Source organism: Quercus lobata, chromosome 8 (assembly GCF_001633185.2).
Source record: "Quercus lobata isolate SW786 chromosome 8, ValleyOak3.0 Primary Assembly, whole genome shotgun sequence".
Classification (NCBI taxonomy): domain Eukaryota; kingdom Viridiplantae; phylum Streptophyta; class Magnoliopsida; order Fagales; family Fagaceae; genus Quercus; species Quercus lobata.
In genome coordinates, this window is record NC_044911.1 from 63,400,690 (window position 1) to 63,413,218 (window position 12,529).

At 34.6% G+C, this 12,529-nt stretch overlaps 3 protein-coding genes and 1 non-coding gene across 5 annotated transcripts; all 4 read left to right on the plus strand.

The window, feature by feature from the left end:
- Positions 1–1,265: 1,265 nt before the first annotated feature.
- Positions 1,266–4,322, plus strand: LOC115957257. Of its 2 annotated transcripts, none has more exons than XM_031075457.1 (2): positions 1,266–1,414; positions 3,438–4,322. In XM_031075457.1, the coding sequence occupies exons 1-2, from the start codon at positions 1,373–1,375 to the stop codon at positions 4,104–4,106; spliced, it is 711 nt and encodes a 236-aa protein (XP_030931317.1). In that variant the 5' UTR covers positions 1,266–1,372; the 3' UTR covers positions 4,107–4,322. The 2 variants fall into 2 exon arrangements, with proteins under 2 accessions (XP_030931317.1, XP_030931316.1); XM_031075456.1 differs by having other exon boundaries at positions 1,278–1,414; positions 3,435–4,322.
- A 4,247-nt stretch (positions 4,323–8,569) lies between these two features.
- On the plus strand, positions 8,570–10,467 carry LOC115954806 (transcription factor bHLH51). The gene is made up of 2 exons (XM_031072746.1): positions 8,570–9,197; positions 9,691–10,467. Exons 1-2 carry the CDS (start codon positions 8,895–8,897, stop codon positions 10,159–10,161), a joined length of 774 nt encoding a protein of 257 aa, XP_030928606.1. The 5' UTR covers positions 8,570–8,894; the 3' UTR covers positions 10,162–10,467.
- Positions 9,408–9,510, plus strand: LOC115958656. Its single transcript, XR_004084585.1, has one exon. It is a non-coding gene; the product is annotated as a U6 spliceosomal RNA (small nuclear RNA).
- A 904-nt stretch (positions 10,468–11,371) lies between the features above and the next one.
- On the plus strand, positions 11,372–12,529 carry LOC115957215. Its single transcript, XM_031075415.1, has one exon. The coding sequence runs from the start codon at positions 11,372–11,374 to the stop codon at positions 12,527–12,529; it is 1,158 nt and encodes a 385-aa protein (XP_030931275.1).

Sequence of the window (12,529 nt, forward strand, 5' to 3'; positions counted from 1 at the left end):
TACATAATTAATGAAGACAAAGAAAAAGGAATGATCAGAAAAGAAAATGCATAGTAAAAGAGATGTTAGAAAAAATTGAAAGGCAAAATGACACCATTGTAAAAATAGAAGCTATACCTAAGAAAGGAGATATAGAAAGAGAAGACAAAGGAATACTCTAGTAGAACTATTACAGTGTAAAATTTTCTCATGTTTGTGGCAACGTTTGGCTAACCTAGTGCAATAATTAGCTGGATGTATAGATTTGTAGCTCTTGTGCACACCTTGCTATGGTCAACTCTTCATGAACTCAGTCTAATATTGAAAAGCTTTGGAGAATTCCTCACTGAATTGAGTGAGTGTATCGTCCTTGTGATACTTCAGGTTTCAGGTTTGTAATTTCCCGTTTCTTTAATCTAAGGATTGTGGGGTTGGAAGGACTTCGTGTATGTGTGTGCGCGCCTTTTTTTTTTTTTTTTTTCCCTTCTGTTAATCCAAAATTTTCCTTCCATTTGTCTTTACGATGCAACATTGTTATTTATGTTCTTGAATATAAGTCGTCGTTTATTGTTTTTAATTTTTTAATTAAACAAGTTATCATTTATATTTTCTTTGCAACAAGATGATACCTATTGGTGCAAGGTTGGTAGGAATTAGGGTTAGCCACATTTTACTCTCTTTTTTCTTTCCTTAAAAAAGAAAGAAAAAGGTTTATGTTTTTTTGAGAAAGGAAAAAAAAAGAAAAGTTTTTGCACTAGGTTATTTTTTGACGTTAATCTATACATAAACATGAGAAAAAGATGCTACCAACATACCAACCTAGTGCAATAATTATCTTTTTTGACCCAAGATTGTAGGGAATCCACAAGATTATGGGAATTCTCCGTAGAGATCAGCAATAAGCCTATAAGTGTAGGGAATTTATAACTTGAAAGTTATAAAAAAAATGCAGTCTGATATGTAAATTATTAAACTCATAGCTTTAGTTCAATGTTAATAGCCTTGACCAATTGAACTATGATTATTTTATCATTAAAAAGTAAATAAAAAAAAATTTAAACAAGAATTCATGCAAAACAACATATGAATGTGTGTGATAAAATGGGCTGGACTGGCTGTCTCTGGCCTATTTGTTTTATCCTGGGCCAGTCCTCTTGCTGACTTGGGTCTGATCCTTGTTTTTAGTTTTTACAGTCGCCTGGGCTTTAAAAAAGTATTAAAAAAAAAAAAAAATCAGAGTGAGATTGTGACAGCGTGATATTACGCGCTGAAAATGAAGGTGGTGCTGACAACTTCTCATCTACTTAATTCGATTACCAGCCATCCACACAAACACAGCTCTAACACAAGGAGAGCTCTCTTTCTTCATGGTTGAGCCTTAAACGACAAGAATATGGCTATCTCTCTGAATTCAGTCGTGGGTTTCAACTCAACGGTAAATCTATGCTCCCTATTTCTCTCATCTAACTTAGGCTGCAAAATTTGTTCTTCTTTCTATGCATGTCTTAATAAGTTGAGTTTAGTGACTTTAGTCTTGTTAAATTTCATTATCTTTTTTAAACTTTTCAACTGTGTGTTTAACATATATTAGTTGTGAATTATAGTGGGAATTGAATGGTGGAATAGCTCAAAGAAAAGAAACAAAAAATAATTAGATAAGGTTAGAAGGCTTTTTAAGCGTAGCCTACCTCAAATGGTTGAGATTTAGCTGTATTACACTTTAAGTTTGAGGACTCATTGTGATCATTAAAGATTTTACTAGTGGTTCCAGAAAAACATGTTGGAAAGTTTCAAGTAGCTATATATTGATTCCAGACTTAACTGATTCCTTAGATTATGATTCTTAAATTATAGAAGGGTAAAGTCTCTTTCACTTTCTGTTTTAGTGAAGAAAGAAATGGGGTTTAGAGTCAGCTTTTACTAAACTTTGAAGGGATGGTTGAGGTTGTCGATAACGTTCGGTGGGCTTTAGCACTTCTTGTATGAAGTTTAAGGGTAAAATTTAGGTATAGCTTCCTAGGTATTGTACCTTAGGTTCACGTATTAGATTCAAACACATGATTCATGATTGTATTGACCAATGTAGCACGCACAATGTTATCTTTCCTTAGGACACTTAAATTCTATGCAGCCATGTGTTTTAATTTAATTGGAAAATCTAAGGTGTGACTCCTAAAAAATTGTCCCTAAAATTTAGCCGAAGTTTAAATATTTGTAGCATGATTTGTGTCAAATGCAATGGTTGGGCATCCTCGTATGTCCTGCACAATATCTTGCTCTAAAAATTATGTATGATAATCAAAATGAGTGTCCGTTATTTACCCTCATAGGGCAAAGGCCATTGAATGCGATTCTGGGTGTTACCAGATGAAATATTAAACACTTACTGTAGAAATGTTCAATGTATCTGTTATAATATGGAAATTGGATCTGGGGTTTAAGAAATCATAGGCTCAATAGTCCACAGATGAAGTTCCATTTTCCTGGAAAATGAGCTTTCAAGCAATATTTGGAATAAGAAAGAAATGCTTTCAAAGATAGGTTGGATTGTCAACTTAATACTTGTAATTTCTTTATAAAGGGCGCCTTTAAAAAAAAAAAAAAATCTGTGATTCACTTCTTGGCCTGCAAGAAGGAGCTGCTTGAACATTGTGATTAGCCAAAATTCAGCCAAAAATTGTTGCATTCGTGGTTTCTCAAAATAACATGTAGTTCTTTGCCTATTGAAATGTTATATCTACAATCAATCCATAAATTGATTCAACCCAAACCAAAATGCATTGAAAAAACTTCCATGATGAATGCATATCAACTACAAAGCAATGTATAAAATCAATATCAGTTATTAAGATTATCTCGGTTAGATTGTAGTATCTTTTAACAACTAGATTGATTATGAACTGCTTGCCTTATACTTTGTTTTAATGTTCTTCAATTTTTTTGATGATATGTGCCTTTCTTTTTCCTTTTGATACCACAATTATGCCTCTTCCTATAAAATGCCATCTATGGCGGTATTTTGTATGTAACTTTTCAGGTCTTCTTTCAGGTTAAACCTTCTATTTCCTTTTTTCATCAACATTGTAGAAACTTCAATTAGACTTGATCAGAGAGAATTTTTGATATAAATGCCTTCTATTTCCTATTTCATCATTATTATAAGATACATCTAAATGCAGCAGTAGGTATTAGTAACAGAATTGTAAGAGCGTTGTAGCTCAGTAACATTACCCAGTTATCCCATGGAGGAGAATTTGGATTCAAATCCTCTCACCCTTGTTGTAAGCAGGAAAAAAAGTATTAGGAGTAACAAAATCAGAAACTATTTGATGCATTATTTATTATCATTTGGGAACTGAGTTTCATAATATTCACATTTATGATTTTATATTTTAATGTGATCTAGATATATCTGGGTGACTGTTATTTCCCTTGGTTGTTTTTTTCTCCATTAGCAGCTGCAAGCCAATTACCAAAATGTGTCAAGATCTTCTATTGGAGCTTCAGTATCAAAAGCCTCCCAATTTGCATCCTTCTCAGGAAAGTTGGGGTCCAGTAGTCTTCTGAAGGAAAAAAGATTGAGCCTTTGTTTTTCAGTTGCTAATAGTGATAGTCTTACCACAAAAACCAGTGATGAGGGTTCTGGAAATGCAGAAAATAGTCAGTTGCAAGATAGTATTAATAATGACTCTGGGTCTCAAGCCTCTGAAGCCTCTAATGGATCAACAGTTTCTTCAGATTTGAAGCCGAAGACACCATCATCATCTCCAAACCTTCAATCCACGCTGAAAAGGTCACCACTAACAGCAAAAGAGAGACTGAGGGCTGCCCGGGTTCTCAACCGTTACTCAGAATCAAAGGCTACTAAGTCAGAAATGGGCAGCAAAGTATTGGACGCTCTAAGAGATAGTGATCGTGGGAAGAAAAGATCCGGGCTTCCAGAGGCCCCTACAAACTTATTTGATGACAGCAAGCGAGGAATGCCAAAGCAGGGCTTAACTTTTCAGTTTCCAGGAGGTGTTGAGCTGCTTGCTATTGTCGTTTCATTTGTTTTAATAAGTACAGTGATGTTTGCTACGACATTCATTGTGTGGAAAGTTGGTGCCATCCATTTTAATGAGTACTAAGGTGGAGAGCAGTGAGGTACTGCGTTATGGAAAAATTACATTTTTAAAGTATATGTGTAAATCACAAGTTAGCTGAATTTCAGGTACTTTAATTAGATGCTCATCTTGTGCAAGGGTAGGATGAATCTTTTTTTTTCAGGCAAGATACATATCCTTGAATGTAAGAAAGATTTGCTCACTCAACAGTTATACATCAGTGATCAACATTTACTGCTTGGAGTGCTTCTTTTTTCTTTAATTTTTTTTTTTCAAATTACTACAAGCAGAGAGGGGATTTGAACACAAGTTCTCATTGGGAAATTCGGACAATGCCACTGAGCTTGGACAGCTATTGTAGCTCCATATAAGTGAAATTATTATGATAGCAAGGCCAAAACGACCCAGTACTATTATTTGGCGAAATAAGTAGAGATCTATCACTAATTGCGAAATAATTAAGGATTTATTACTTTTTTAAAGCTTGAGTTTGTGAAACTCGAGTTACATGGCAAACTCGAGTTCCATGAAAAAAAGTCACCAATTTTTTATGTAACTTGAGTTCCAGGAACTCGAGATCCATAAAAAATAGCACGGCAAAATTGACGGCTATTTTTTCAAAGAACTCAGGTTCCTGAAACTCCAATTACACGGCAAACTCAAGTTTCACAAACTCAAATACTAAAAGAGTGGTATATTTATATATATATATATATATATTTACAAAACTGTGATAGATTCTTATATATTTTGCTAAATAGTGATATTTGACCATTTTAGCCATGATAGCATAGCCTAATAAATTCCTTGAGCTCACTCCTTCTAGAATTCTTAGCTCAAGTACTTGAAAGTAGAGGTCAATTATTTCACCTGTAATAAGTTGTATTGAATTTGAACATGGCCCTTGTCCTTTGGGATTTTTACTGCACGTGGTGGTTAACCAAAATCTGAGTAATAGATGTAGTTTCTCGGTTTCTCCATAGATTTGTCTGGCATGGATATTTATACACTAGTCAGATATTTACTATTATAGGGGGGAAAGTTATAGCCAAAGTACATGTGTGCTTGCTCTTTTAATAACCACAAGCGGTGGATTTACGCGTTACGCATGATAATTATTTTTATAATGATTTTATTAATTTTTTTATACAATTTAAATTAATTTAATAAAGAGTAATGTATTTTGTAATTATATTTTTATTTATTATAAGAATAATCATAAATGTAATATAGGAACAATCATAAATCATAAATTTCATAATTTTTGTCGTACTAAAATAAAAAAAAAAATACAATTTTTCTCAGAAATTCAAAAGGCAAGTAAACGAAAATATTTATTTATTTTTATAAAAGTTATAACATTTTGTGAATCATTAAAAAGAATATAAAATTTGGAAATTATTCTTTTAGTTTTAAACAAACTTTCTCAAACTTATTTTTTCTGCCTACAGTCTAAAACACTGAAAAAAGTAACTAAAAAAATTAATAAAGCTTAACTATGATTAATTGGACCAATTAGGAAAACAATTTGTTGTTTATAATCTACTAAGGTTATTTTCTTTACAGAAATTGTAATTTCATCCATCCAAAACATATTATCAAATAAAAAATTATTAGCAAAACTTAAGAATTAAATTTCTATATATGCATTGTTATAAAATAATAATAATAATAATTAAAGTAAAATTGCGAAAGGTAAAATTTGTCTCTCATCCAATAATTTTTGTTTAGCGAACCTTTGCTTTTCTCTAAATAAATGGCATTGTAGAGTACTTCTAATACAATTATTAAGAGTACTTTGTCCACCACAAAGGATTAAAAAATAAACAAAAATGATTAAAGTCTCATAGTTTAACATCTAAACTGAGCACTATAAAATCATGCTATCAAATTACAATAACTATTAATTAAATTATCCAAATCATGCTATGTAGTAGAATAATATTATATTTTTATATGCTATATTTAATTCTTTATAACACAATAGGATAACATTTAACAATCAAAGAGAGAGAGAGAGAAAAAAAAAAACACAACAATTAAAAAAAAAAATGAATCGCATTAACCTAAAGTAGATTAAAGAATATAAAAAATTATCAACCTAAATTGAAGATGCAAGAAAAATAAAAAATAAAAATCCACCCAAAAATTGAGAGAGAGAGAGAGAGAGAGAGAGAGAGAGAGAGAGAGAAACTTTTTTCAGTAAGGGAAAACTATGCATAGAATGAAAGAAATAGTGACAAATTTATAGTAAGAGGGTGTGAATAAGAAGAGACAAAAATAGAAGAAAATGAAGGGAAATATGAAGAATGATATTAATGTAGAAGGTAGTGGGAAGATGAGAAGGTCAGGGAAGGAGAAGGTTGGAGAAGTAGTGAGGAGATGAAAATGTAAGGAATAGAGAAATGTTGGAGAAGTGTAAATATGAAATAAAAAAATATTAAAAATAATTATAAGAAAATGGAAAGAAAAAAGATAATGACGTGGATGCTGATGTGGCTCAACATGAGTGCAGTAGCATTAAACGCTACGCTTCAATTTTTAGTAATATATAGATTTAAACACGCTCTATGCCTCTATTGAGATCCAATGCAATAGCCCATGCAATAGAACATCAACAGCTGAAATTAAAAGTTGTAAAAATCACTTTTAATTTTGCAACTTTTAATCTCAGCCTTTAAATAATTTTTTTTTAACTTTCAAATTTTTACCATTTCACTTTTACACTTTATTTTTTCACATTTCTCTCACACACCATGGTTAATTGCACAGGGCAATAACTTTTTGCTATTGCATTGGATCTCAATTTGATGATATATAATGCCAACATCAAAGTGTGAACACTGAACATGGATCAACCAATCCAAGATCTTAGCTTATTTATTGTGTGATCTCTATTCACGTTTATTGCATCTTTTAGGTTCTTCTACATTGCCAAATTCTCCAAATTGAGCCGTTAAAAAGTGTTTGACAAATCGTGTTTCGATTTTTTCCCCCTTGAAAAACTAGTGAGAATGCCGAATTATTGGAGAATCTTGCTTAGGCATGATCATACTGGTACCTACCATTGCTAAAACCAATGCCTAAGGGGGCTTAGATCGGAATAGAATATCTCGTGAGATCACCCTCTCACAGAATGCAAGATTTACATATGTGAGACCAGATACGATGTGAAAACCAACTTCATGCTCCAAGAAGTGAAACTCTAGCGAAATACATTATGTACCTAAGATATAGCGCATATTTTTATCATGGATCTTGCCGACAGAAAATCTTACTAGTTGAAGCAAGGGGACCCAAAAAGCCTACATTCATATGTCCCAAATGGATTAAAGTATACAGGAAGAAGATACGAAAATCATAAACACCACACAATTTTGAGAGAGAGTACTTTGCAAATTGAGAGGTTGATCAGAGGTCGTATCAATCTTTAAGGTCTTTCTTTATGGTGAGTTACAATGTTTCATTGAGAATGGGGACCTACGTTGCGACACGGAGGTTGATTGCAATTTAAGCTCTCTTGTTTGCTTGTGTAGGACAACCTTAATCATAGAGAACATATGGAAATGGACAAACCGAGCCGCTATAATCAAGTGACCTCCCTTAAGAGTTCTTTTTCATCAAAGTGATAGAAAAATTCCAAGCCCCACAAACCCTCGAGCTGTAAAGGGTTAAGCCTGAAAGCTCCACCTTGATATAATTTGCATAGTTCCTATGTTAGCTACAGTTGCTAAACACCCTGTCCTCTACAACATAGATAAGGTTAAAGGACAACCGAAAAATAAAAAAGAAAAGAAAAAAAGAGTCAATTATCAAGAAATGTTGAACACCCTGACATCTAGTTTCGCCATCTTGCCGTTTTTTTTAACCATATTTTACTTTCAAAATAACATCGTTTTGGTGGATACAAATTTGATGGAAGGATTACATTAAAAATGAACGGATGTTAAACATTGAAATGAAATAAATAAATAAAATTTAATAACATCATTTTGATGGATTTAACGGTATAGATTTGATGGAAGGATTACATTGAAAAGGACCGAAAATTAAATATTGAAATAAAATAAATAAATAAAATTTAAGATGTGATTTTTTAATTTAGCCTAAAATCTAATAAGTATGGTAGACTACTTGTCATGATAAAATGAAGACCTAGCTAGTAGCACCATTAGTAGTAGGTTGTAGTTCAATCATACATTTTACCCTTCCCCGAAAAAGTAGGAGAAAGAGAGAACAAGTCCTAGAAATAGAACCAACCGAAATGGCTGGTAATTCTAGTATGGTAGTGTGATAAAATTAAAATGCTTTCAGTGCATCACAACAAAATTGAAGACCCTTTAAATCTACTTCTGTCAGTAAGTAAATCTATGGTTGCACTCACACGGAAGAAACAAATTATTTTTTCAGGATCCATCCATTTCTATTTCCATGCTACTGTTTCATTTTTTTTTTTTGGGGGGGGGGGGGGGGGTCTAAGTTTGGGTAAGAGTGAGTCTTTAATGCTTTGTAGGACAAACATCTTTTTCTCTTTCTAAAATCCACAAGATCCTTTTGAGCATAGTACTATAGTTGCTTGTTATATTTATCAACAAAGTTTTCATATTGACGTGACAGGGAGATAAGGCCAAACATGATTTTCATTTTGACCAATTAAAGGTCACTGGATTACACACCAATCACATTCAAGATAAGGAGGTCACAGCGCACACATTATAAGCGCAAGAAACAGTAGTAGCTGTATAATGTGCCATAAAAATCAGAGAGTTGGAGTTGAAATTTTATTAGCAAGTCTTTGTTGATTTATTGGCCATGGAAAATTGCTATCATGGTGGTTGGCCTGAAGAGGAAAATTGGGCTCAGTGTCATGCTCCACTAAACAATGAGTCTTCCTATCTAGTCCCATGGCCGGTACCACCTCATGTATCAGCCTCTACCAGATTCCAATTTCATGGGTTACCTTCTTGGCCTATGCCAATTGAAGGAGTTGCAGATGATGGAGGAGGTGCCACTGCTTCCAGTTCCAAGAGCCATAGCCAAGCAGAGAAGCGGCGTCGAGACAGGATTAATGCACAACTTGCAACTCTTAGGAAACTGATCCCCAAGTCTGATAAGGTGAACAAAAATTCTCTTTCACAAAAACACACACACATCACACAAAGATGCACACTTAGTCTTAGTCAAGTCAACTTTCATTTTCAGTTGGTAGATTCAGCTTGTCACTCAAATAAATGAGTATTTTACATGGTTTGATGCATCAATTCGATCATATATGAATGTCATATAATGTCCAAAAAAGATTTTAACTTGTATAATTCTTGTTAAGTCCATGTAGGGACATTCAATAAGATTGGAACGATACAGAGAAGATTAGCATAGTCTGTGCACAAGGATGACCTGCATAAATTGAGGAGTGGTTCAAATTTTTAATGATCAAAATTGTAGATAACCATATAGAGCATGCCTTAACATGTTGAGATCATTAGCCCTTTTGAGAAAAAAATGGTTTAGTACTTAGATGTTTCTGCAACTTGAGTGCTTGACTTAATTCTTATGTACACAATTCATATGTTCCGAACTCAAATGATCAATATTTTGTTATGTGCAGATGGACAAGGCAGCTCTATTAGGAACTGTAATTGACCATGTGAAGGATCTCAAGCGAAAAGCAAATGAAGTCAGCAAAGCCTGCACACTTCCAACAGAAGTAGATGAAGTAACAATTGACTATGATCTTGCTCAAGATGTCAAACCCACCAACGTTGATAACAACAGCAAGGACAATGTTTTCATAAGGGCTTCTTTTTGCTGTGATGATCGGCCTGAGCTGTTTTCTGAGCTCATCCATGTCCTCAAAACCTTAAGACTCACAGCAGTAAAAGCTGACATAGCAAGTGTTGGGGGCAGAATTAGAAGCATTTTGGTGCTTTGCACCAAAGAAACTGAAGTGGGTGTCTGCGTCAGCACACTGAGACAGTCACTTAAACTAGTTTTGAATAAAATTGCTTCATCATCAGTGCAATCTAACTATCGTATTAGAAGCAAAAGGCAGAGGTTCTTCTTGCCTTGTTCACAATAATCTTGGTGGCGGTGGTGGTGGGGTTTCAACCATTTAGTGCACTAACACGCTGGACGGGACACAAAAGTGACACGTACACATTCATGAACATGAACATTTTTTGGTCACATCACACTAGTATCTTTTTTTTACCATTTTCCCCATTGAGATATGCTTTGCACACGTACAATCGGGGTGGTGGCACAAGCTAGGCACGCGAATTATTATGTGGATTTGCTGCCATATAAAAAGAAGTGGACCTCATTGTACGAGTATGACCACTGTTTTGGTTTTGCTTCTTTAGTCTTTACCTCCCTCTCTCTATCTCTCTCTAAAAAAAGAGATTAGCTCCATTTATATTTTATCAAATCAGTAGCAGTAAGCAGCATAACACAGTGCAACAATAGTTAAGGGCAGAAGAATAATTTAATTATTATTCAGCCATAATTGAAAGAAGAATAGTTTAAATTATTGAGCTTGGGAGTCACTAAGGTCCACCACTGACTAGTTGTTTCATTTACTACGTGAGTGACATAAATTTTTTTTTTTTTTTGGAACTAAAAAAAAAATTCATATAAAATAGATAAATACTTGTTCTACTAATGCTATTTTTATAGCTAAATTATAATAGGTTTTTTACTCAAATTTTCAAACAAAATTACAAATTTTACGAGTAGGGTGAGTGAGGACTGAGGAGCCTCCTCATCCCTCTTTTTACCCAAAACAGAGAACTCAAAAGAGAAGAAATTGTAACAGGCCTCTATTATTTACACTGATGAGCCCAAAATGCTAAATTGTGGGCCAAAGAAATTTTGCTCACATAGGGAAATGGACAAAAGGCCCAAACTTGATATCTAACACAACTTAATATCAAGCATTATGTTTTCAATAGACCAGGAGCTCCCTGACGAGTGATGACTGATGAGTATCAAATAAACTGATTTATTTGAAAAAAATTAATTTATTTGCTTATATTCATTTTTGTCTCATTTTTAAGCAAATAAGCGCTGCCAAGCGCACTTGTGAAGAGGGCAGCTAACTCTTTTTAACTTATTGGTTTATTTGCTTAGGTACAACTTTTTAAAGTTTTGTGTTTTTAAAATATAATTGAACTTTTGTCTACTTTGTCAATTTCTCTCCCTCTTGTGGAGTTCTCCCTCTCGTATTTGTGCGAGTACTTTCTCCCTTGGCCTTGTGCGAAGGGTAATTGTCTAGTGGTTTACAAGGTAGAATGGAGGATGTTGTGTGTGATAGGCTTGACAAGATGAAGTTGACTATTGAAGAGGAAGAAACTATAGCCATTTCGGATGATGGAAGATTGGAAGCTATTGAAAGTTGCACTTTGAGTTTGGTTGGAAAATTCCTCACATGTAAGTCTTTTAACAAAGTAGCAGCGAAGAATACGATTAGGCGAGCGTGGGGATTGAATGATTCATTGCAGATTCTTGAAGTTAGGCTGAATCTTTTCCAATTCAAATTTCAGTCAGAGTTTGATTTGGATAGGATCTTGAGAGGAGGCCCTTGGTCTTTTGATAATCAGCTACTATTACTTCAGAGGTGGAAGAAGGGCATGATCGTGGGAAATATTCGATTGGAGTCGGCATCCCTCTGGGTTCAAATATGGGATGCAACATTTGATATGGTTTCCCCTCAAGTTGCAAAGGAAGTGGGGAGTCGTCTGGGTGAGGTTGAGGAGGTGGAATGGAAGAAGCGGAAAGATGATATCAGCATGTTCATGAGAGTTCGGGTAGCATTACCTATCTCAAAACCTATTCGAAGGGGAGGGTTTATTGCTAGATCGGATGGTGTTAAAACGTGGGTGTCTTTTAAGTATGAGAGACTGCCCATCTTTTGTCACTACTGTGGGATTTTAGGCCATGATTTGCGGCACTGTGCAGCCCATTATGCAGTGGAGAAAAAGGGTGACCGAATTGAGTATCAATATGGTGATTTTCTCAGGGCTGTGGGTGGTCGTCCAAGAGTTTCATCGTCCAAAGTCTCAGGTCAGATGGCAGGTACGGAGGAGGAGACGGGGTCTGCAGCAGAGAAGAGTCCGAAACAAGGAATTCAGGGTGTTTCGATGAGTACAACGGCGGCGATAGCAAGAACGAATGATGTTGGCAACCCTAGTGCCGTTGGAAACCCTAGTAAGGTGATTAATTCTGAGGCCGTGATTTCTGGAACGGTAGCTGAAATAACGCTCAGTAATAATGAGCGTAATTACTCCCATGCAAATGTGAAGGGCGCAAAATCTGTTAATGTGGAAACGGGTAAGGAAAATAAGGAGCATGGACAGGTCAGCATTACTTTAAATGGAGATGATGAGTACGTGGGAGCTAAATTCAAATCCACTGACAATGATTTGGTGGATGTGTTGATACAAACTTAA